At 44.3% G+C, this 24,230-nt stretch overlaps 1 protein-coding gene across 1 annotated transcript; it reads left to right on the top strand.

Moving 5' to 3' along the window:
* The first annotated feature begins 9,764 nt into the window (after window positions 1–9,764).
* sarm1 (sterile alpha and TIR motif containing 1) lies at window positions 9,765–20,389 on the top strand. The gene is made up of 8 exons (XM_083772977.1): window positions 9,765–10,505; window positions 11,445–12,063; window positions 13,615–13,827; window positions 13,936–14,027; window positions 14,140–14,466; window positions 16,468–16,657; window positions 17,982–18,103; window positions 19,137–20,389. Exons 1-8 carry the CDS (start codon window positions 10,039–10,041, stop codon window positions 19,243–19,245), a joined length of 2,139 nt encoding a protein of 712 aa, XP_083629103.1. The 5' UTR covers window positions 9,765–10,038; the 3' UTR covers window positions 19,246–20,389.
* The last annotated feature ends 3,841 nt before the right edge of the window (window positions 20,390–24,230 follow it).

Below are 24,230 nucleotides of genomic sequence, written 5' to 3'. Positions count from 1 at the left end.
GGCTTTTCCTGACCATTGTGCGGTGTTGGACAGTGTCGTAGGCAGCAGAGAGATCTCTGAATGCTGCTCCAGTTATTTGTTTCCCCACAAACCCATCCTCAATGTGTTGGGTGAGGTTGAGCTCTGTCCAGCACAGGAGCGGCTGGGACGGAAACCAGCTTGGTCTTTAGTCAGCTTGGTATCTATGAGTGGCAACAAGGCGTTGGAGTAGCAGCTTCTCATATAGCCTTGTAGGTGATGCAGAGGGAAATGGGTCGGTAGCTCTTTGTGGATAATGGGTCTTTGCCAGGTTTAGGGATTGCAACCACTTTGGCCTTTTCCCAGACAGAAGGGATGGTTTTCTGTGCTATGCATGTGTTCAGCATCCCCACAAGCCAGGTCTTTGCGTTGGGTCCCAGGTGCTGTAACATTTCTGCCAGTAGGTCATCAATCCCTGCTGCTTTTCCGGGTTTCAACTTTCCCATTGCAGTTTCAAGTTCTTCTAGGTCGAAGGGTTTGGTTTGAGGGCTGGCTGATTGTGGTTGGTCTGATACCACTGTGCGATGGTATTCTCCTGTGGGTCGGTGGCGGTCTTGGTCACAACTGGTGGCCAACAGTTGTAACCAACACCGCCACCGACCCACATAGAATACCATCGCACAGTGGTATCAGACCAACCACAATCAGCCAGCCCTCAAACCAAACCCTTCGACTTAGAAGAACGTGAAACTGCAATGGGAAAGTTGAAACCCGGAAAAGCAGCAGGGATTGATGGCATACTGGCAGAAATTATACAGCACCTGGGACCTATCGCAAGGACCTGGCTTGTGGGGATGCTGAACACATGCATAGCACAGAAAACCATCCCTTCTGTTTGGAAAAAGGCTGGAGTAGTTGCAATCCCTAAACCTGGCAAAGACCCATTATCCCCGAAGAGCTACCGACCCATTTCCCTCCTCTGCATCACGTCTTTCTTATACCTGTGCTGTGCGGGCTCCATCCAATACCTACACCAGTTGTGATGCAACAGAGTTTGCTGTGACCGTTGTGAATTATGGGTGGTGTGGTCTTTGCCAAGACGGTGGATTGTGGCCCATGCCTTCCTGCTGTTATTTGTCATTATGGTGTTCTCTATATCTTTTCGTCCTGGGCATGACGTTAAACTGTTCCGTTTGAGAGGACCGGCGACCCTCGAATGTAAACAGCCACGAAAGGAAACTGTGTGTGTGAGGTGTTCTCTATCATTTCATTCCAGACTTCACTGACTATCTCCTGTGTTTTCCATTCATCTTGAGCGTTACACAGTCGTCTGATGTGCGGGGGGAGGTGCCGGCTAGCGCATGAAGGCACGGACGGGACAGGTGTTTTCTTGACCCATCCCGTGATGATGCGACAGGTGTCATTTAGGGCTGTGTCGACCAATTTGGTGTGACGTGATCGGCTCCAGCTTGAGCAGGAATACTCTGCTGTAGAGAAAGACAGGGCCATGGCAGTTGCACGGATTGTTTGTGGATTTGCGCCCCACTTGGGAGTTCACTAGTTTTCACAGGATGTTATTGTGGGTGTTGACCGTGGCTTTTGTGTTCTCCAGGTGTTTTTTTGAAGAAGAGTGTCCTGTCCAGTGTAACTCCAAGATACATGGGGTGGGTATGGTTGGAGAGTTTGTGACCATCCCAAGTGACGCTCAGTTCTTTTCTTGCGTCTCGGTTCCTCAGGTGGAAGCTGCATAGTTGGGTTTGTGTGTGTCTTTCTTTTTCTGTCTTTCTTTCTTAGGACGGAGATCAAGGTAGACGCCATAGGAAGGCTCAACACTAGCCGATGCCCCTAGAGATCCATCCCAAAGCTTCCCTCAGGGAGCACAGCAAGCCAGCTAGCCAGCAAGCCTGCCCAGTCAGCCAACGCAGCCAGTCAGCTCCGCCAGTCAGCCAGTGTAGAAAGTCAGGCTGCCAAGCCAGAGCATATCAGCCCTTGCAGTCAGCCATTGCAGCCATACCAGCCTTGCTCAGTCAGCTCAGCCAGGCCTCTCTTGAGGCCTGGCTCTCTGTCTGCCTGGCCCGGTCTGCCCTGCCCTGCCTTGCAGCAACAGAACCAGCCTTTCTGGAAAGCCAGCCAGCTCAGAATGCGAGCTGAGCAAGCCAGTGCAGCAGCAAGCCCAGACTAGGTTACCGCAGCCTTACTGTGCAGCCACAGCCACTCAGTCTAGACCAGCAGGAGCTGGCCAGGCTCCAACCCTTGCAGCGCAGCCTTAGGCCGGACAGTCCCCCTGCCTGCACTTTGTTGCCTTCCTGGCCTGTCTGCCTGCCTAGGCGCCTCGGTCTTCCTGTCTGTCTGCCTTGGCCTGCCAGTCTGAAACTGGTTTAGACTAACTGCGTGCTTGCCAGCTGCGCTGGCTTGCTGAGCTCGTATTCTGAGCTGGCTGGCTTGCCAGCAAGGCTGGTTCTGTTGCTGCAAGGCAGGGCGGGGCAGACCGGGCCAGGCAGACAGAGAGCCAGGCCTCGAGAGAGGCCTGGCTGAGCTGACTGAGCAAGGCTGGTATGGCTACAATGGTTGACTGCAAGGGCTGATGTGCGCTGGCTTGGCAGCCTGACTTTCTACACTGGCTGACTGGCGGAGCTGGCTGGCTGCGTTGGCTGACTAGGCGGGCTTGCTGGCTAGCTGGCTTGCTGGACTCCCTGAGGGAAGCTTTGGGATGGATCTCTAGGGGCATCGGCTTGTGTTGAGCCTTCCAACGGCGTCTACCTTGATCTTCGTCCTAAGAAAGAAAGACAGAAAAAGAAACACACACACAAACTCAACTATGCAGCTTCCACATGAGGAAGGCAGGCAGGCACGCAGGCAGGCACAAGCTGCCTGCGTGCTTGCTTCGCCCTCCAGTTGCTGCTCCAGTTATTTGTTTTCCCTCAAACCCATCCTCAATGTGTTGGGTGAGGTTGAGCTCTGTCCAGCACAGGACGGGACGGAAACCAGCTTGGTCTTTAGTCAGCTTGGTGTCTATGAGTGGTATGAGGCGTTGGAGTAGCAGCCTCTCTTGTAGGTGATGCAGAGGAGGGAAATGGGTCGGTAGCTCTTTGAGGATGATGGGTCTTTGCCAGGTTTGGGGATTGCAACCACTTTGGCTTTTCTCCAGACAGAAGGGATGGTTTTCTGTGCCATGCATGTGTTCAGCATCCCCACGAGCCAGGTCTTTGCGTTAGGTTCCAGGTGCTGTATAATTTCTGCCAGTATGTCATCAATCCCTGCTGCTTTTCCGGGTTTCAACTTTCCCATTGCAGTTTTGAGTTCTTCTAGGTCGAAGGGTTTGGTTTGAGGGCTGGCTGATTGTGGTTGGTCTGATACCACTGTGCGATGGTATTCTCCTGTGGGTCGTGGCGGTGTTGGTTACGACTGTTGGCCACCAGTTGTGATGCAACAGAGTTCGCTGTGACTGTTGTGAATTATGGGTGGCTCCCTGAGGTCCTTGATCGCCATTGGGTCCAACAGTGGTCATTGAAGCGTGCACACACATGCAAACGAAATAAATGAACAACAACACAAAAACTAAGGCACTGGTGTCGGACTTCTGGTTTACCGGAACGGGGTTCAACTCCCTGCAGTGCCCTGCTCAATGTGTTGTATTTCATTCATTGGTCCATGGTCTCAGGTCATTGAGCGGCGCGCTATAGTGTGCGATTCTTCATCATTGTTGAGGATTTTTTAAAGGTGAAAATCAAGGAAAAGCAAAAGGCTATAGTCCATGGTCACGGACCGCATACTGGTCAAGGTCATTTATACTGGTGAAGATCATTTACTAGTCTTCTAAAGGTCATTTATACTGGTGAAGATCATTTACTAGTCTTCTAAAGGTCATTTATACTGGTCAAGGTCAATTACTAGTCTCATGAAGGTAATTTATACTGGTCACAGTCATATACTGGTCACGGTCATTTCTACTGGTGAAGGTCATTTATACTGGTCAAGGTCATTTGTACTTGTCAAGGTCATTTATACTGGTCAAGGTCATTTACTAGTCTTATTGAAGGTAATTTATACTGCTCAAGGTCATTGATATTGGTCAAGGTCATTAAGTGGCACGCTATAGTGCGCGATTCTTCATCATTGTTGAGGATTTGAAAAAAGGTTAAATTGCAGAAAAGCGAAAGGCTAAAGTCCATGGTCACGGAGGGCATACTATAGTATGTTGTTTTTCTTTTTTTTGGTGGTGTGCGGGCTCCATCCAATAACTACACCAGTTGTGATGCAATAGAGTTTGCTGTGACCGTTGTGAATTATGGGTGGTGTGGTCTTTGCCAAGACGGTGGATTGTGGCCCATGCCTTCCTGCTGTTATTTGTCATGTTGGTGTTCTCTATATCTTTTCGTCCTGGGCATGACGTTAAACTGTTCCGTTCGAGAGGACCGGCGACCCTCGAATGTAAACAGGTGTTGGGACAGGGTCAGGTGTTGTCTTGATGCATCCTATGATGATGCCACAGGTGTCATTTAGGGCTGTGTCGACCAATTTGGTGTGACGGGATAGGCTTGTAGGTGATGCAGAGGAGGGAAATGGGTCGGTAGCTCTTTGGGGATAATGGGTCTTTGCCAGGTTTAGGGATTGCAACCACTTTGGCCTTTTTCCAGACAGAAGGGATGGTTTTCTGTGCTATGCATGTGTTCAGCATCCCCACAAGCCAGGTCTTTCCGTTAGGTCCCAGGTGCTGTATCATTTCTGCTAGTAGGTCATCAATCCCTGCTGCTTTTCCGGGTTTCAACTTTCCCATTGCAGTTTCACGTTCTTCTAGGTCGAAGGGTTTGGTTTGAAGGCTGGCTGATTGTGGTTGGTCTGATACCACTGTGCGATGGTATTCTCCTGTGGGTTGGTGGCGGTCTTGGTCACAACTGGTGGCCAACAGTTGTAACCAACACCGCCACCGACCCACATAGAATACCATCGCACAGTGGTATCAGACCAACCATAATCAGCCATCACTCAAACCAAACCCTTCGACCTAGAAGAACTTGAAACTGCAATGGGAAAGTTGAAACCCGGAAAAGCAGCAGGGATTGATGACCTACTGGCAGAAATGATACAGCACCTGGGACCTAACTCAAGGCCCTGGCTTGTGGGGATGCTGAACACATGCACAGCACAGAAAACCACCCCTTCTGTCTGGAAAAAGGCCAAAGTGGTTGCAATCCCTAAACCTGGCAAAGACCCATTATCCCCGAAGAGCTACCGACCCATTTCCCTCCTCTGCATCACGTCTTTCTTATACCTGTGGTGTGCGGGCTCCATCCAATACCTACACTAGTTGTGATGCAACAGAATTTGCTGTGACCGTTGTGAATTATGGGTGGTGTGGTCTTTGCCAAGACGGTGGATTGTGGCCCATGCCTTCCTGCTGTTATTTGTCATTTGTCATTATGGTGTTCTCTATATCTTTTCGTCCTGGGCATGACGTTAAACTGTTCCGTTTGAGAGGACCGGCGACCCTCGAATGTAAACAGCCACGAAAGGAAACTGTGTGTGTGAGGTGTTCTCTATCATTTCATTCCAGACTTCACTGTCTATCTCCTGTGTTTTCCATTCATCTTGAGCGTTACACAGTCGTCTGATGTGCGGGGGGAGGTGCCGGCTAGCGCATAAAGGCACGGACGGGACAGGTGTTTTCTTGACCCATCCCGTGATGATGCGACAGGTGTCATTTAGGGCTGTGTCGACCAATTTGGTGTGACGTGATCGGCTCCAGCTTGAGCAGGAATACTCTGCTGTAGAGAAAGACAGGGCCATGGCAGTTGCACGGATTGTTTGTGGGTCTGCGCCCCACTTGGGAGTTCACTAGTTTTCACAGGATGTTATTGTGGGTGTTGACCGTGGCTTTTGTGTTCTCCAAGTGTTTTTTTGAAGAAGAGTGTCCTGTCCAGTGTAACTCCAAGATACATGGGGTGGGTATGGTTGGAGAGTTTGTGACCATCCCAAGTGACGCTCAGTTCTTTTCTTGCGTCTCGGTTCCTCAGGTGGAAGCTGCATAGTTGGGTTTGTGTGTGTCTTTCTTTTTCTGTCTTTCTTTCTTAGGACGGAGATCAAGGTAGACGCCATAGGAAGGCTCAACACTAGCCGATGCCCCTAGAGATCCATCCCAAAGCTTCCCTCAGGGAGCACAGCAAGCCAGCTAGCCAGCAAGCCTGCCCAGTCAGCCAACGCAGCCAGTCAGCTCCGCCAGTCAGCCAGTGTAGAAAGTCAGGCTGCCAAGCCAGAGCATATCAGCCCTTGCAGTCAGCCATTGCAGCCATACCAGCCTTGCTCAGTAAGCTCAGCCAGTCCTCTCTTGAGGCCTGGCTCTCTGTCTGCCTGGCCCGGTCTGCCCTGCCCTGCCTTGCAGCAACAGAACCAGCCTTTCTGGAAAGCCAGCCAGCTCAGAATGCGAGCTGAGCAAGCCAGTGCAGCAGCAAGCCCAGACTAGGTTACCGCAGCCTTACTGTGCAGCCACAGCCACTCAGTCTAGACCAGCAGGAGCTGGCCAGGCTCCAACCCTTGCAGCGCAGCCGTAGGCCGGATAGTCCCCCTGCCTGCACTTTGTTGCCTTCCTGGCCTGTCTGCCTGCCTAGGCGCCTCGGTCTTCCTGTCTGTCTGCCTTGGCCTGCCAGTCTGAAACTGGTTTAGACTAACTGCGTGCTTGCCAGCTGCGCTGGCTTGCTGAGCTCGTATTCTGAGCTGGCTGGCTTGCCAGCAAGGCTGGTTCTGTTGCTGCAAGGCAGGGCGGGGCAGACCGGGCCAGGCAGACAGAGAGCCAGGCCTCGAGAGAGGCCTGGCTGAGCTGACTGAGCAAGGCTGGTATGGCTACAATGGTTGACTGCAAGGGCTGATGTGCGCTGGCTTGGCAGCCTGACTTTCTACACTGGCTGACTGGCGGAGCTGGCTGGCTGCGTTGGCTGACTGGGCGGGCTTGCTGGCTAGCTGGCTTGCTGGACTCCCTGAGGGAAGCTTTGGGATGGATCTCTAGGGGCATCGGCTTGTGTTGAGCCTTCCAACGGCGTCTACCTTGATCTTCGTCCTAAGAAAGAAAGACAAAAAAGAAAGACACACACAAACTCAACTACGCAGCTTCCACATGAGGAAGGCAGGCAGGCACGCACGCAGGCAGGCAGGCACAAGCTGCCTGCGTGCTTGCTTCGCCCTCCAGTTGCTGCTCCAGTTATTTGTTTTCCCTCAAACCCATCCTCAATGTGTTGGGTGAGGTTGAGCTCTGTCCAGCACAGGAGCGGCCGGGACGGAAACCAGCTTGGTCTTTAGTCAGTTTGGTGTCTATGAGTGGCATGAGGCGTTGGAGTAGCAGCCTCTCTTGTAGGTGATGCAGAGGAGGGAAATGGGTCGGTAGCTCTTTGGGGATGATGGGTCTTTGCCAGGTTTAGGGATTGCAACCACTTTGGCCGTTCTCCAGACAGAAGGGATGGTTTTCTGTGCCATGCATGTATTCAGCATCCCTACGAGCCAGGTCTTTGCGTTAGGTTCCAGGTGCTGTATAATTTCTGCCAGTATGTCATCAATCCCTGCTGCTTTTCCGGGTTTCAACTTTCCCATTGCAGTTTCGAGTTCTTCTAGGTCGAAGGGTTTGGTTTGAGGGCTGGCTGATTGTGGTTGGTCTGATACCACTGTGCGATGGTATTCTCCTGTGGGTCGGTGGCGGTGTTGGTTACGACTGTTGGCCACCAGTTGTGATGCAACAGAGTTCGCTGTGACCGTTGTGAATTATGGGTGGCTCCCTGAGGTCCTTGATCCCCATGGGGTCCAACAGTGGTCATTGAAGCGTGCACAGACATGCACAAATGCACCTACACACGCACAGGCGCACATGCGTATGCACACCTGGACCTGTAAATGAACAACAACACAAAAACTAAGGCACTGGTGTCGGACTTCTGGTTTACCGGAACGGGGTTCAACTCCCTGCAGTGCCCTGCTCAATGTGTTATATTTACATGGTTCATTGGTCCATGGTCTCAGGTCATTGAGCGGCGCGCTATTGTGTGCGATTCTTCATCATTGTTGAGGATTTAAAAAAAAGGTGAAAATCAAGGAAAAGCGAAAGGCTATAGTCCATGGTCACGGACCGCATACTGGTCAAGGTAATTCATACTGGTGAAGATCATTTACTAGTCTTATGAAGGTCATTTATACTGGTCAAGGTCATTTACTAGTCTCATGAAGGTAATTTATACTGGTCAGTCATATACTGGTCACGGTCATTTATACTGGTCAAGGTCATTTGTACTTGTCAAGGTCATTTATACTGGTCAAGGTCATTTACTAGTCTTATTGAAGGTCATTTATACTGCTCAAGGTTATTGATCAATATCAATGACCTTGATGACCCCAAGGTCATTAAGTGGCATGCTATAGTGCGCGATTCTTCATCATTGTTCACGATTTGAAAAAAGGTTAAATCGCGGAAAAGCGAAAGGCTATAGTCCATAGTCTCGGAGGGCATACAAAAATGTGTGGTGCTATACAGGCCGTTCTGGAAAATTTGGGACAGAGGTTCATCGTTGGCATCCAGGGAGTGTGTGTGCAAAATTTGGCATCGACCGGGTTAATGGTGCTGGAGATTAGCTGTTAACAAACTGACGGACACACACACACACACACACACTCACTCAGAGTGCAAAACATACTCTATCCCCATGGCTTTGGCCTGGTGCCATACCGTTATTAATTATTGCCTACAATGTCAATTGTGAAATTACTTTACCGTTGCAATGCAACATTTACATTTCAACGAATGGACCTCGTAAAACAAAACAAAAACCAAGGCACTGGTTGTGGTACTTCTGGTTTACCGGAATGGGGTTCAACTCCCTGCAGTGCTCTGCTCAATTTGTTGTATTTACATGGTTCATTTTTATTTTCTGCTCATTGTGTTGCCTTTTCATAGATGATAACCCCCAGGTTCTTTAATGTGTTTGCACTCCCTACAGTTAGGTTACCAAGTCTATTTATTTATTATTTCTGTTCACTAGAACTAGAACCAATTACCAAAGTAGGCTTTCTAATGACACAACTCGCCTTTGTTTTTATGTGTAGCAAAAACGTTCTTTTTATTTACGCCAAAGAGTAGAGGCTGGTCTGCATTCATGCGAGCGGGGAAGTTTAGAGTAACATAGCTCTAAATGAAACGCATTAGAGCTATGGACCAGAGCTAGTAGTCATAGCACTTCATGTGCAAATTAAACTTTTTTTCAATACTCTAGAGGGTACTCTTATTTTGAAGAGATCGTCCACCGGAAGTCTTAAATTAGCTCACTAGATTAGCTCACTAGACGCTGCCGTAAGAGGAGAGGTTTCTCTGTCTGGACTGGAGGCAGAGAGGGCGTTTCGAACATCGATGAAGATGCTGCAAGAAGATGCTGACAGGGTGAGCTGAGCCAGGAGCTATTTTGTCGAGAAATAAAATAAAATAAAAATAAATAATAACGAACGAACCGTAGAGCCGAATCTATGCGGAACTGTTTCTCTAGCAGAGTGACCATGGGATAAACAAGTCTTTGTCTGGATAACCTCAATTTCTGCAAGCGATTGACAGACAACAATTGGACTGCATTGTTGTCTATTTTTTCCGCTCCTTAGCTAAATACAATAATCTGCTGTGTAATAGTTCTGGGACGGGTTCTTGCCAGTTCTGGCAGCCTTGTACCAAGATTCACACATTCTCAACGAGAGGACTCGAATATTTAGTAGTTCTGAGCTGTTGTGTTGATGAAAGAGGAAGTGTCAAGCTTAACGCATTGATTTGCTATCATATAGCTCACCTGCTCACGACACGTGTAAGTCGTAGTCTTTATAATCTTATTTGTATTTCCATAGATACATTAGGAGAAATTATGCAGTTTTGTTTGTGAAAGCCGTCACTTTTAATTACTTCAGACTAGGCCGAGGATACTTGACGCACAACAGAGGAGTAGTCATTTTGTTTACAGTAGGATACAATCTACACTCCCCAGGGCACCACGGAAGCTATAGCCTGTCTCAGATCTCATATTTGATAGATGTGGACCCGCTTCAAGCTCTCTCCTCTTTAGGCAGTAGATGCTCTTTTCTCTAACCGTGTTGCTGTGGAGCCTTTATCGACATCTGTCCACGATGTTCAGCTCAGAAAGACTCACGGTGCCCGAGTATGTCAGCCGGCTCCAGACTCGTAGGAGCGGCTCTGCCGCGGAGCCCCCCAAATCCGTGTCCCCTGGAATCCATGCCGACGTGCAGGTCGTTTTGGACAGCTCGCTCCCTGCCCTCCGCTCCTCCATCAAGACACTGCAGTCAGCCAAAGACACGTCGGATTTAGATGAGACCCGCAGGGCCATCGCGGAGATATTTCAGCTGGTGGAGGAGGCCTGGGTTTTACCCGCTGTTGGCCGCCAGGTTGCCGAAGAGATCTGCATTAGAATCCGGCTGGATGGAGGTCTGGAGCTTCTCCTTCAGCTTTTGCAGACACCTGCGGTGGAGATCACTTACGAATCGGCAAAACTTCTGGAACAGATATTGGTTTCAGAGAACAGGTATGTAGGTCTAAGAAGGTCTCTATTACCGCATAAGTAGGCCTAACGAGGCCGAGGGTGCTATCAAAATAGCTGTCAATATTGACCTGGGTAGGCACTAGCTCTGGTGATGCAACGGCATTAGAGCTATGGATCAGAGCTAGGTAGACACTTGGCACCATAGGCTACGCTATACAGTACGTAGGTCAGGGCCCCTCACTCAGGGGTAGGCCTTACGCATGGTGTCAACATTGGCACAGGGGAGGGTTCTCGGGTAATCACTGGCACACTGGCATTAGTGTGTTATAAGTCCCTCACATCTGTATCCAAATTAGACCCTGTACATAATTCTGCGTTCATTCACACTGAGTGACAGAGCTCTGAATTAATTATCATGTCAATGTGAATGTCCTGATATTAAAAAAAAAAAAAAAAATCACACTCAAACATAAAGTGAGGGGCGCTCACATACATCACATTCTGTGTTCAGCCAATCAAATCATCACTATGGGGTACACATAGACACACAAAGCTGGGCATAGGAGGGCTCTCAAAAATGTTATTTTATTTATGGACAATCAGAATCTGTTATAAATATTATATTTTGATGTGGTATCATAATTAAACGTAATATTGATAAGCCACACTGAATAAACTAAAAAATGTCAAAGACCCAGTGAGCCAATTTGCACAATAATACTAACACCACGACTCTGACCTGAATGGAATGGATTTGGAACCCAAGTTAGTATATCATAGGTACTACGTAGGCTTACCACCTACTATATGTGAAAAATATCACCTATTACACCTCTATTCAAAAGCTTGTATTTGGTCATGATTTCCTTTATATACTGTATGTAGAGCCACTGAATCACAAATATTCAGTGGCTCTACATTTATAAGGAAATTATCATTAGCTGTGCTTCCTTACAATGATTACTGTACTTGTTCCACCAGAGATTACGTGGCGCGCATGGGGCTAGGGGTCATCCTCAACCTAACCCGAGAGCAGGAAGATGCCCAGCTGGCACGCAGTGTCTCAGGGATCCTGGAGCATATGTTCAAACACACAGAAGAAACATCAGCACAGCTCATCGCCAATGGGGCCATGGATGCTCTTCTTTTCTGGTGCCGAGGTACAGACCCCACAGTGCTGCGCCACTGTGCGGTGGCCCTAGCCAACTGTGCCATGTACGGAGGCCATCGCTGCCAGCGCCTGATGATCGAGAAACAAGCTCCCGAATGGCTATTCCCGCTGGCTTTCTCTAAAGAGGATGAACTAATTCGCTTCTATGCCTGTCTAGCTGTAGCTCTGTTAGCTGCCAACCGAGAAATTGAGAAGGAGGTGGTCAAATCTGGGACTTTGGAGTTGGTGGAGCCATTTATTGCATCCTTAGACCCAGATGAGTTTGCTCGGAGCTTGCTGGATAGTGCTGACAGCATGCAGGGGAGAACAGCAGCTGACCTGCAGCACCTCCTGCCATTGCTGGATGGAACAAGACTAGAGGGGAAGTGCATAGCTGCTTTTTATCTCTGTGTTGAGGCAAGCATCAAGTCCCGTCAACGTAACACCAAGGTACTGCCAGTTTCACACTTCATCCTTTATTCCTTTATTTAACCACATAAAAGTCTCTTTTTCAAGAGTGACCTGTATAAATCAAATCACCCTTTAGAACAATAAAGAAATACAACAACAAAACTAGAACTGTCACACAGTGACAGCCGAGTGAACACAATAAAATACATTGTCATGGATAAAAAACAATTCAAGGCCTGGGCCAGTGGGCTACACGTATATCTTTTTCAAAACGTTTTTATTTGTGCCTTTCAGCCACACGCAAACGGCGTTTTCGGCCACTCAAACGGAAGTTTTGGGAAACGGATAAATAAGTGAAAAATTCCAAAATATCCGGATCAGTAGATCTGTGTAGTCATGCGAAACAGAGCTTTTGAGAAACAATGAATCGCCGCTCATTCTCATTTTTACTATAATTAGGTGAGAAATGCAGCATGCGCCTGGAAACTACACAGATTGTTCATGTTTTTATATCACTGTTAACAACTTTAAAACTCATCATTGTTGCATCAACTGCATCATGTCACCAGCGAGCAAAGGCTCTGCTCTGCGGCATCCAATAATAATTAATATCAGCCTACTAGTCCAGTCCGCGGTGGCCACCAGATGATTTCATTTGTATTGGTGCCGAGTGCAAAGCTTGAATAATAGGTTAATTGCAGACCGCTACAGAGAAACTGTGGATATTACTAACCTACCAATAAAGAGTAAAGACCCAGGTCAAATGCCATTGTGGACGGATTTCAGTCCTGAAGATTTCATAGGGGTTATTTAATCAGATTTGCAAAAAGTGATTTTCAGTCTTGGGATTATTTTTGGCTTTAAGACACCAACAAGTCTCGGCATGTGCGTAAAGTTCGTCTGACAGCTACACCAGCGCACGCCACATGGATGTGAGAATCATGTATTTCCTCGCCTATTGTGACATCCCCTACGACGTGTTCATTACGATGTCGTATTGTTCCAGGGCTATGATAAGACATTATAATGTTTTGTCAAAGGACAGACTGTAGACATCAGGAATTGCATTTTGGCCAGGCAAGATGTGTCGTGTAGTATACACCTCGAAAAGCCACTCTACTAGCTCACAACTGGTTGCGGATGCGACTTGCCACTTGCCAGAGCAATGATAGTGTCTGTCATTGGGTGTATAAATCAGAATCATAAAAATATCAATATCATTAAAAAATATGATAGGCCTATGTATTTGGCACCTCATAAGTGTAAATATAATATCAAAATAGCCTACAAATGAAACCTGCTACTGCAGTGATTCTCTCCTGTGTTCAATGCGTTTCTGCATTTGTGTGTGGACACAGATATCACTTTGTCATGTGACATGTCATGCAAAAAAAAATTAAACGGAAGAAGAAATATCTGTTTAGAAAAATACCCGTACTCGTATAGCCTAGGCCTAAGATGCAGGTTTTTTTTAAATAATTATTTCAGTGAGAATTCACTGAAATCAGACTATCCATGTTAACTACAGCCTTTATCGTGTCTTTTAAAGTCACCTTGAGTAGAAATGTGCCTATTTGTCTTCCTGTCAAGATATTTCAAGAAATCGGAGCGGTGCAGAGCCTAAAGAGGATTGTCATGTACAGCAGTAATGGTACAACCTGTTCCCTTGCCAAACGGGCACTGAGCATGATGGGCGAGGAAGTGCCAAGACGTATCTTGTCATCTGTGCCCAACTGGAAAAGTGGCGAGGTGAAGACTTGGCTGCAGCAGATAGGCTTCAGTGCCTTTGGTGAACGTTTTCAGGTAGTTTATTAATTTTCATTAGTGATCTATCTACTACTGTATCTCTTTGCTTGTCATATATATGCTACGATATATTCATACTATGTTTTATCTGCATTATAATGGTAGGAGCTGCAGGTCGATGGAGACCTCCTCCTGAACATCACGGATGAGGATCTGCAAACTGACCTAGGCATGACTGCAGGCCTCACACGCAAGAGGTTTGATTGATTGAATACTTTATTAGACAGAAATACAAACAAGGCATTTTCGCAGGAATCTTTTTTTTTTTAAGTTAAGCCTGCTGACTTTTTTTCGCCCCTGGTTCTCCAGATTTCTAAGAGACTTGCGTGTGTTAAAGACCTACGCCAACTATTCCACATGTGACCCAAACAACATGGCTGACTGGTTAGCTGATGTGGACCCCCGTTTCCGCCAGTATACCTATGGTCTCGTTCTGTCAGGAGTGGATCGCAATAACGTGCAGAGCGTGACTGACCACCAGCTCCAGTGTGACTGCCACGTCGAAAATGGTGTCCACCGAGCAAAAATCCTGGCAGCTAATTGCAGGCCCTCCAAGCCCTGCCTCACAGATGCCCACCCTCCAGGCCCCGATGTGTTCATCAGCTACCGTCGGACCACAGGCTCCCAGCTGGCCAGGTTAGAACTAAAGCAGGATAATTGCCTTATCGTTGTTAATCTCGGTCATCCCAGGGTTTTAATAGGGCTGCAACTATATCCTTAGCGATTATTAGATTACTTTTACGAGATTGAGAAGCGCAGGTTCTTTGATAATTTTACAAATAGGCACTATATTCTGATAGTATAAATTGCTATAGACTGTTTGTTCAATAACAGGGGTCCCCCCCACATGTCCACTCCAGACTCCATCGAGTCTTTAATAAACACAAAATGAATGTGTATTGCATGCATATTTTCAACCAATCAGGAAAGAGTACCCATTTATCAGCTTCAAATTTATATTGTTCAGTTAAAATGTCTCCACTTTTCATTGCGTCACCACTTCCAATTTCACTTGTTTATGATTGGATACAATTTGTATCCTGACCTGAAAATGCATTTTCGGTTTATTAAAGAGCTGAAGAGACAGAGAAGACCCCTATGGAACACATACTCTATAGCAATTTAGAAGTATTCTGAATTACTCAACTACTCATTTCCTGCAAAACCAAACCGCACACGAAACAGCTGTAGATGGAAGTATATATTCCGTTACTACAACCTTTTTATGGATAGAAAATGTATACTTAAACAAGCTGCTAAACTAAATGAGCCACCGTCTGCTCGCTTCCACTGCCTGCATGCTCTGTCCGACTGAAGGCTCATACATAGTCTGGAACATGACGTCACGAGCCGCGGTGAAGAGCAAACCACCGCCACCGCCCCAGCCCTTCTCTCTGTTTTTACTCACCACCGCTCAGCGTTATTTCAGCTCCGGTGGTCACTTCACCACCGAAAATCCAGACTCTGTATGAGCCATAGGGGTGTCTCTCACCGCGAAGCACTGCACTGTAGCTTCCTCTGCCAGAAATAACAAACACGAATAATCTTTCAGGACCTTCTAGCTGTGAGGCGAGAGCACTACCGACTGCGCCACCGTGCCCCTGAACTTAATAATCTTAATGAAACAGCACAAACTAACTTCTTCACAAGTACAATGTTGGTGCAAATAGGAGATTCGATAGGGAATCTATATTATATATACACAAATTAACAAGTATTATCACCCAGACCCCCACCGTTTCAATCACCAGACTTCACACTGGTGAGAACCGGCAAGGGAGACTGTGAAACTGAAGAGGCCAGAGGGGGAGGGATTATACAAATTAGGGCGATACATTATTACATAACGGGTACCACCAAATCAGACTCATTTCCATAAAAGCCCCAATATGATGAGAAAGCCTGATTGTTCAAAATTGGGTATTTGTGGGGACAGAGTAAAGAAAACCACCAAATAAATGGGAAAAGTTGAAATTTGTGGTGTAGGACCTTTAACTTATTTGAACTAGGGGTTAGGAAATTATGACCGATCTCCGATTATTTGCAGGCTCATATCTGCCGATACCGACTCTGACCTATTCCGATATTATACAGAGGACCACAATGGAAACAAGTTTCCCTAGGGGCTTGGCCCTAGGGCCAAGCCCTAATAAATACTAGCCTTTTCCAAGTACACAAATTAAGTAAATTCTTACTTAAGATTACTTACATCATAATGATTTGGCTTTTGTTGTTAGATTAGAGGTACTAGACACTTTTGAATTATATTGAACTCATTTACATTCTTTACATTTTTCCTTGTAAACTGGTGAAAACTGATAATAATTATTTTGAGACTAATCCGATACTGATATGGCATTTTTATGGCCGATATGGCCTACTCCGATTATGCTACCAATTAATCGTGCATCCCTAATTTTTACAGGAATATCACTTACCCTACCTTAAGTGATAAATATACAGAGCATGGAACTAGCTAACCAGGTTACCCGTACTATAAATGTATTACTATACATTGCATGAAGACATCCAATGAATATAAAAGTTCACCAAATGACAAATTGAATGCTTTCCGTATGTTTGCCTGTTTGTATTAAGGCACTTTTTTGTGTCTTTTATTCCCATTCCTCTCCTAAGCCTTTTGAAAGTGCACCTCCAGGTGCGTGGATTCAGTGTCTTCATAGATGTGGAGAAGCTGGAGTCTGGAAAATTTGAAGACAAACTGATTCAGAGTGTACAGCGAGCACGAAACTTCATCCTTGTCCTGTCTGCCAACGCACTTGACAAGTGCATGGGTGACACTGCCATGAAGGACTGGGTACACAAGGTCAGTACTACAGTCAGTCTGGAGATGTCTCATAGGGGATTCACACTATGGTCCCGGGTGCGCACTCGGGGCCACTTGGCAGATGTTGTGGTAGTGTGAATGATGCGTACCGTTCCCGGGAGCGGATCGCCCAACCGTCCCCGGGACCGCATGGGGGGAGGGTCTCTGGACCGTTGAAGTGTATTCAGATACGGATCGTTCCAATGTGAATGCATGCAGTCGACGAGCCAAGCGTCAACAAAAAAAAACACAGCCTCTGCACGATGCGTAACACCAGCGCATTTCTCAACGCCGCCCTTCTCCTGTTGAATCTGCTTATACGCGCTGATCTTATTCTGCGGACTACACGTGGCTCTTGGGCTTTGCTTGGCACAGTTTCCAAAGTAAAACAAAATAATAATAATGCTAAAGTAGAATCCATAGCAAACTAATACACTGGAGCACAGAACTGACTGACACAGTGAATAGCAGGCAGGCTGACAAGTAGTATAACGGCAAAAAGCCAAAGAGGCAATGCAATTCAGTGTGTCTGGATTTATTTGAGACAATGTCGCACAGTTGATGGTCAGTGTCCGTGCGCGCCAGCCATCAAGCACACCGTCATCAGGAGGATTAAAGTGTGTTATGCAAGTGTACCCAGGTGCGCTGTTGAATCTCGGGCAATGTGAATCATGGCCATCGGGGACCAGGCAACCGTATTCGAAAACGGTTTCAATGAAACGGATTCAGTCCGTCTCAGTGTGAATCCCCTATGAGATTAACTTTACAGGCCTGCGTGTCACGATGCGAGTCAGGAGATGTAGGACCCAAATGCAGGACCAGAGGCAGAGGAGAGTTAGAACAGTTTATTGACCACGAGGAGTAAATATAACTGGAAGCTCAAGGGGAAAAAACAACTAGGAAATCACAAGGAGATTACACACTGGGAAAACAGGAGATATTAAACATGGAATCTTGAGTCAAGAACAAATACTGGTTGCATATTCATAGGCAACAGATAACTATGAAACTACAGCTACCTATTTTTCACCGAACCGGTTCTGGTTCTCCCGGCAAATGTTTAACCAAGTGTTTTGACATAAAATGAATAGTTTCTGATACGTGCTGTTCTGGTCGAGGCTGTTTGGTTAGATCTTTGGTGAGTTTGCTAGATAGCACCATGGGTCCAAGAATCCTGAATGGAACCAGTGGTAGAACCAAAGTAATTTTGGTAAAAAAAAGGCCAGAGGAATTATAAAGGTATGCTGATCATATCTTGTCGTCCTATATGAGGTCACATTCTGGGTTTATATTTTTGTCTGACTGAAAGCTTTAAATCTTTCAGGAGATTGTCACAGCCTTGGGTGGAAAGAAGAACATTGTTCCTGTCACAGATAATTTCGCATGGCCAGACCCCATGTCGTTGCCAGAGGACATGAGGTCTATCCTCAACTTCAATGGCATTAAGTGAGTTCCTGAAATATATCAAATATCTGTTTATAAACTTTTTTTTTTTTTTTCACGATTGTTTAGTTTGGGATTGCACAATCACCAATGCCGGCTACTTTTATAGCGTCACAGTACTGACAATGTATGGACACAATATTGACAATGTCTTGTACTTCTTAGAGGATTACAAATAAGAAAGTAATTTTGATAGCATGTTTTTTTTTTATATAACTTTATTTATAAGATTTTCAATTTTTGTAGACAAACAACCCCACATATACCCCACCCTCCCCGGTTCCATCACAAAACAAGACAACAACAACAACAACAAAAAAGTTTACAGTTAGTAAAGGATATAAATAATAAATGAAATAAATACAATACAATAAAATTTGCCTTTTACTAGATTAAGGGGCTACACAGTGAACCAAATTACATGTAGGAAAAACACTTAGGACACATCATCAAAAAACAGTGAATCGGAAGACAGTGAAAGGGTGAATTCAAGGAAAGGGGACCAAGCCTTTACAAATTTCTGGCGAGATTTGAACCTGTTGTATCTGAGCTTCTCCAATGTTATAAAGGATAGAACATCCTTGACCCAACTTGTAAATGTTGGAGGTTTATCAGATTTCCAATTGCGGAGAATAAGTCTCCTCGCTATGAGTGAAGCAAAAGCTATGAAATTGGCTTGGGGAGAGGTAATTGGTGCATCGTCGTTGGGAACTCCAAATATAGCAGTTATCGGGTTGGGCGCAATTGGCATATGACAGATGGTTGAGAAAGCATCAAAAATACTATTCCAAAATGGGTTCAAGGAAGTGCATCCCCAGAACATATGTCCAACAGAGGCTGGCTCCAGATGACATCTTATACAAGTAGAGTCAATGTCAGGATATATATTTTTTTGATAGCATGTTTAGACAGATGCTAGCCTAGTGCTATCGTAGTTCCTTTGTAGCATTCAATTGTTTTCTTTGCAGTCTGTTGAATACTTTGCATCTGACAACAGACCATCGGTTTGTCCCTGTGCCTCTTTGTCTTAACTTAGGTGGTCCCATGAGTATCAGGAGGCTACCATTGAGAAGATCCTACGCTTTCTGAAAGGCCAAGACCGACTGGACGCCAAAGATGGCTCAAAAGGACAAACACAGATATAGTATTACCTCAGCTCCCTAATAACTGCCAACAATGCCAAATAAAACAGGGCCTACAGTATGCTTAATTGGTCAATGCCTTTTTCTCTGCTCCAATGCATGTGAAAAACAAATCCAAGTAATATTTTGATGCTACATACAACAATTCTCCCCCCAAGACCTACCGTAATACAGTATAGGCTAAACAATATCTGCAATGGTAAAATTATAACTATATATGTAATGTTTTAAACATACTAACATACTAACCCTCATACTCATGTGCTATCAGGTATAAGCCTATTTCTGTTTCTCAGGAAATGTAAAATTATATATCGGCCTGCAAAACGATGAATAGTTTTTGATGCGTCATATGTTCTATGTTTAGAAATCTATAATTTCTATTTGCCTTATATTATCTTACAGGACCAAATTAAGTTTGGGATTAATGTAATACTGTATGATATTAGATCTCTGTTTTACACTAATAGCATTACCATGTTTATGGTGGTTTCTAGTTTTTGGTTCATGTTACAAATTACAATCAGTACGTATGTAAATTGATTTGGCATGGTTTGATGTACTGGTGGGCTCTAATGCGTGCCAATTGTACAAGATGGTATAACCTATATTCATCATAGCCCTTCTAAGTTACAAAGCACCTCAGGCAATGCAAAATATACTGTACCTGTGCAGTATCAAACACTGCTTGCTTGTGAAGCATATTTTGTTTCATGTTTGAAAAGATTGATCAATATTGACATTAAGAATTCACACCTGTAAGGAGCCCTCTTGGTCTATGATTCCATGTATCTTTCTTTATTTTAGAAGGCCTTGTCATGCACTGTCACAACATGTTGTACTACATGTTTAGGGTAAACCGCTAAACAATGTGACTTGTGGTTTTCACATGTTGACTAATTACTTACTGCTTGACAATAAAGAAATAAGAAAACCTGTTCTCATCCCCCTAACTATAACTGAATGGAGTTGTTTGATAAAAGAAAAAACCAGCAATGTTTCTCCTGTGCACACAATGTGTAACTATGAAAATCGTGCAGTTTCCCGTCAGTCAGTTGTTTCGTTGGTTGGTCACCCCAACCCCACCTCGTGACATCATCAGGGATGGAGATCCCTGATGTATGAGATCCCTGATGTCATCAATATTAAGCCCATATATGGAGATCCCTGATGTCATCAATATTGGCCAGCAACTCTACAAACCCTTAGATCTCCATATATGGAGCTGACCTGTTCTGACATATGTTCCATATGTTGATCCTTCCCCATCCATCCTTCCTCTTCGATGTCTCCCTTTTGACTGATACTTGTCCATTTAAACTCGACGGGTCTGCCCCAAAGTTATTAGTGCAGCCACGCTAATAACTTTGTACACTCAAGACACGGCCCCTGCTGCCACCCATAGATCTCCATTTTTACCTGTTCTGACATTCCATATATTGATCTGACCTCATCAAACCCTGTACACTCAAGACACGCTCCATATATGAATACATACAGAATTCATTCCATATGTTGATCTGACCCCCCCATGCCAAAGCACCAGCGCTCGCCCAGCAGTTTGCTGTCACCCAGGTGGATGCTTCTCACTTCTTACTGGTGTAATTACTGTGAATATAATATACCGTAGTAAAAGAAAAAAACACATTCTGTTTTATTGTTGAGATAAATATGTGATTAACAGGACTGTCAATTGTTAGAAGTAATCAAGACATTTATGGTTCAATAAAAGTCACGTGTTCTGAAACATTAAATAAATTCTTCACTTTCTAATGAAATTGCAAATACAGCATGTGCTCACTTTCATGTACTACCATTTCATTTGATCAAGCCTTAATACCTGCCTTGCCTAATAATTTAATATAAAGAGGTATGCCAAAGCATATCTCTTTAGATTAAGATTTTAGTTTTTTACACATTTTATTAGTGTGACAGGAGCACATATTCTGTTCCCTTTTATTTATTTTTTAATACCGTTTTTATTAGGCATTTTTTGTATGACAACATCAGAATATTATCGACAATGATAATGAGTAGTTCTGTTAAATAAAATGAAAGAAATAACAGGCAATGTAAATGTTCCACATACAATACAAAATAAAAAAGACATATAAATGTGATAAACATGAAAAAACAAAAAACAGTTAAACAATGACAAGTGTGAACAGACAAACAAAACAGACAACAGGACAGACACTCTTGCTCTCAAACTTTCCCAACATGATGTTGTAAATTAAGTGAATTACAGACATTCTTTTTTTAAATGAGAAAAAATGAAATAAAGAAAAAACACTCAGTTCCTTTTTCTTTTCTTTTTTCAATTTTCTATTGTGTAGGAGGGGTTAGCGTGCACCTATTGAAATATTCAATGAAGGGTTGCCATGTCTGGTAGAATCTATCTTCACTCCCTCTCAATTCAAACTTAATCTTTTCCAATTGTAAGTAGTGCATAACATCTCTCATAAGTGAAGTGTGAGTCGGAACCTGTGCTTGTTTCCAATTCAACAGTATCAGTCTGCGAGCCAGTAGAGTCACATATTTCACCATGTTATATTGGAAAGTAGACAGTTTGACCCCGGTCCCCCTGACTCCCATAACTGCTGTCAGTGGATCCGGGTCAAAAGGCCTGCCAACAATGTCTGACAGTGATTTAAATATACTTTGCCAATATGATGTTAGTTTAGTGCAATGCCAGAACATATGAGCTAGAGTGGCCGGCGACTGGCCACATCTGTCGCAGGCTGGATTCACATTTGGATACATTCTGTTGAGTTTTTCCTTTGACAAATGTAACCTGTGTAATATTTTAAACTGTATAAGACCGTGCCTGGCACATACTGAAGAAGAGTGCACAAACTTTTGAGATGTAGACCATTGCTCGTCAGTGATAGATTCCTAAGTCGTTTTCCCAAGCAGTTTTTAAATACTCCAAGGAGGCATTATTATCTAGACATGAGAGAGAATTATAAATAATAGAAACACCTCCTTTGAGCAATGGGTCAGGTAGAAATATAGATTCCATTGATGAGTTGGGAGGTATGTTTGGAAATGAAGCAGTGTGTTGTGTTAAAAAATGTCGTATCTGTAGAAATCTAAAGAAATGTGATTGGGGTAAATTGAATTTGCGTCGTATTTGTTCAAAGGTCGGAAATAACCCATCAATATAAAGATCTTTGAAGGAGTGAATACCATTTCTATGCCACACTTTAAACAATGAGTCAGAAAGGGACGGTTTCTGTTCCCTTTTCTAATCAATAAATATGTTGTACAGAAATAAGAAAAAATACAGAACCTGGTATTTTAATTGAACGATGTACCGTGTTAACTTGAATTGCAGAATGGCTGCAACATTTATTGCCTTTTACTCCGACCACCAATAAGACTTGACATTGGGATTGGGAACTGTAACTCATGAATATTTAATGTTAATGTCATATCATAGCGTGATAGCTATTGTAGCAATTAATATCACCTCAATATAATAACAATTATGTTAACTATAAAAAAACAAGACAATAAAATGGCATCCAACTAACTTAGTGGAGCATTATTAATTTCTCTTAAATTAGACCAATGAGGCACATTGTTCATGTGGATGAATAAAGAATTAATTAATTTATATTCTACTCAACCTGTGATCATCATCACGTGTTTTTATAGAGGTTTCTTCCTGTGCAACTGTGGCTTGACCTCTGCCTGCTGTTAGTGTTGACCATGTGCTCTGGGGCTATCCAGTTTTGTGTTCCTATGCACAAGAGGACACATAATTGGCATTCAGGGATAACCATGTGGTTTCATGGAGGGGACAGTGGTGTAACTCAGTAATCCCTGGCCGCAGATAAAAGCTGTCATGGCTGGCATATTGCTGAGCATTAGTAATGGTCGAGCCTGCACACGTTTGGCAAAGGCTGATCGATGACAGTGTGATAATACTTATTTGGTGTTGAGTTTCATGTTTCCTGAGTATGATTATTTCTGCTTGACTTTCATCAAAGATTTAGTATTACTGGGACTTTTATGATCTGAAATGATAGTGATAATTATGTGCAAATATATTTCTGTTTTAAATACTTTAGTTTGAATCTAATACTGGAAGTATTAACAATTAGTATTACAATTATTAGCTGTACAGAAGATTGCACAATGCAAGATACCGTTAATGAATCAGTCACCACTGTGCATAATCATCATCATTAATAGATAGCTAGTAGCTATGATTTTAGATAGCAATTGGGTACACCAGCAAACGGTAACAAGAAGACTCACCCCGTTTCTGTTTTCCTCCCAGAATTTTCCCCAGTGAGGGGTGGGAGAGGCTGGACAGCAGACGGCTGGATTTTGAATTTCTCTAACTATAAACTTTCATGACAGCAGACAGCCTAAGTACAAATATAATTTATGAAAATCTACTACAGTGAAGTCTGTTCACAGATGTTGTTGTAGGATATGTGGGGATTATCTGACGAGGTACCATTTGAGGGGGCAAAACCTTACATATACTAAATAATACTAAATTGTTTATAGGGTCAATATAAGTAATATAATATAGCCTTTCCACAGGAGTATCTTTTTATATTTTTCCAAAAAGAATACAAACAGCCAATAGCATATTACAAAGTTATCCCCCTCACTGGGGAAAATTCCGGGAGGAAAAACGGGCACGCACCGGGGTGAGTCCTTTCCCCCCTCAGTAATGGTTCCTTTGTTCTTACACCTTTTGGTTTGAGTGGTGTGAGTAAATTTATGCTGGTCTCATATCATCTCTAACCCATCATTCTACAGTACTGACAGAGAATTTCCATCTTACTACTGTGTTTGCTACATAGCACTCAATTCAATTCAATTCAAAGGGCTTTATTGGCATGAGAAAACATACGTTTACATTGCCAAAGCAGAAAGAACAATACAGCAATACAATCAAAACAAAAATTATGTACATTTGAAGGTCAGAATCTTCAATAGATCAAATTCTATGTACCAAGGTCACT

This window comes from Protomyctophum parallelum, assembly GCF_964188405.1.
Source record: "Protomyctophum parallelum genome assembly, chromosome: 9".
Classification (NCBI taxonomy): domain Eukaryota; kingdom Metazoa; phylum Chordata; class Actinopteri; order Myctophiformes; family Myctophidae; genus Protomyctophum; species Protomyctophum parallelum.
This window is presented reverse-complemented; position numbering and strand designations above follow the sequence as displayed.

Bases quoted from the DNA above. Each gene is read 5' to 3' on its own strand.
- sarm1 (XM_083772977.1), top strand. From the start codon at position 10,039: ATGCTCTTTTCTCTAACCGTGTTGCTGTGGAGCCTTTATCGACATCTG. The intron at 10,506-11,444 runs GTATGTAGGTCT...TTGTTCCACCAG, and splicing joins ATATTGGTTTCAGAGAACAG to AGATTACGTGGCGCGCATGG. The intron at 13,828-13,935 runs GTAGTTTATTAA...TTATAATGGTAG, and splicing joins CCTTTGGTGAACGTTTTCAG to GAGCTGCAGGTCGATGGAGA.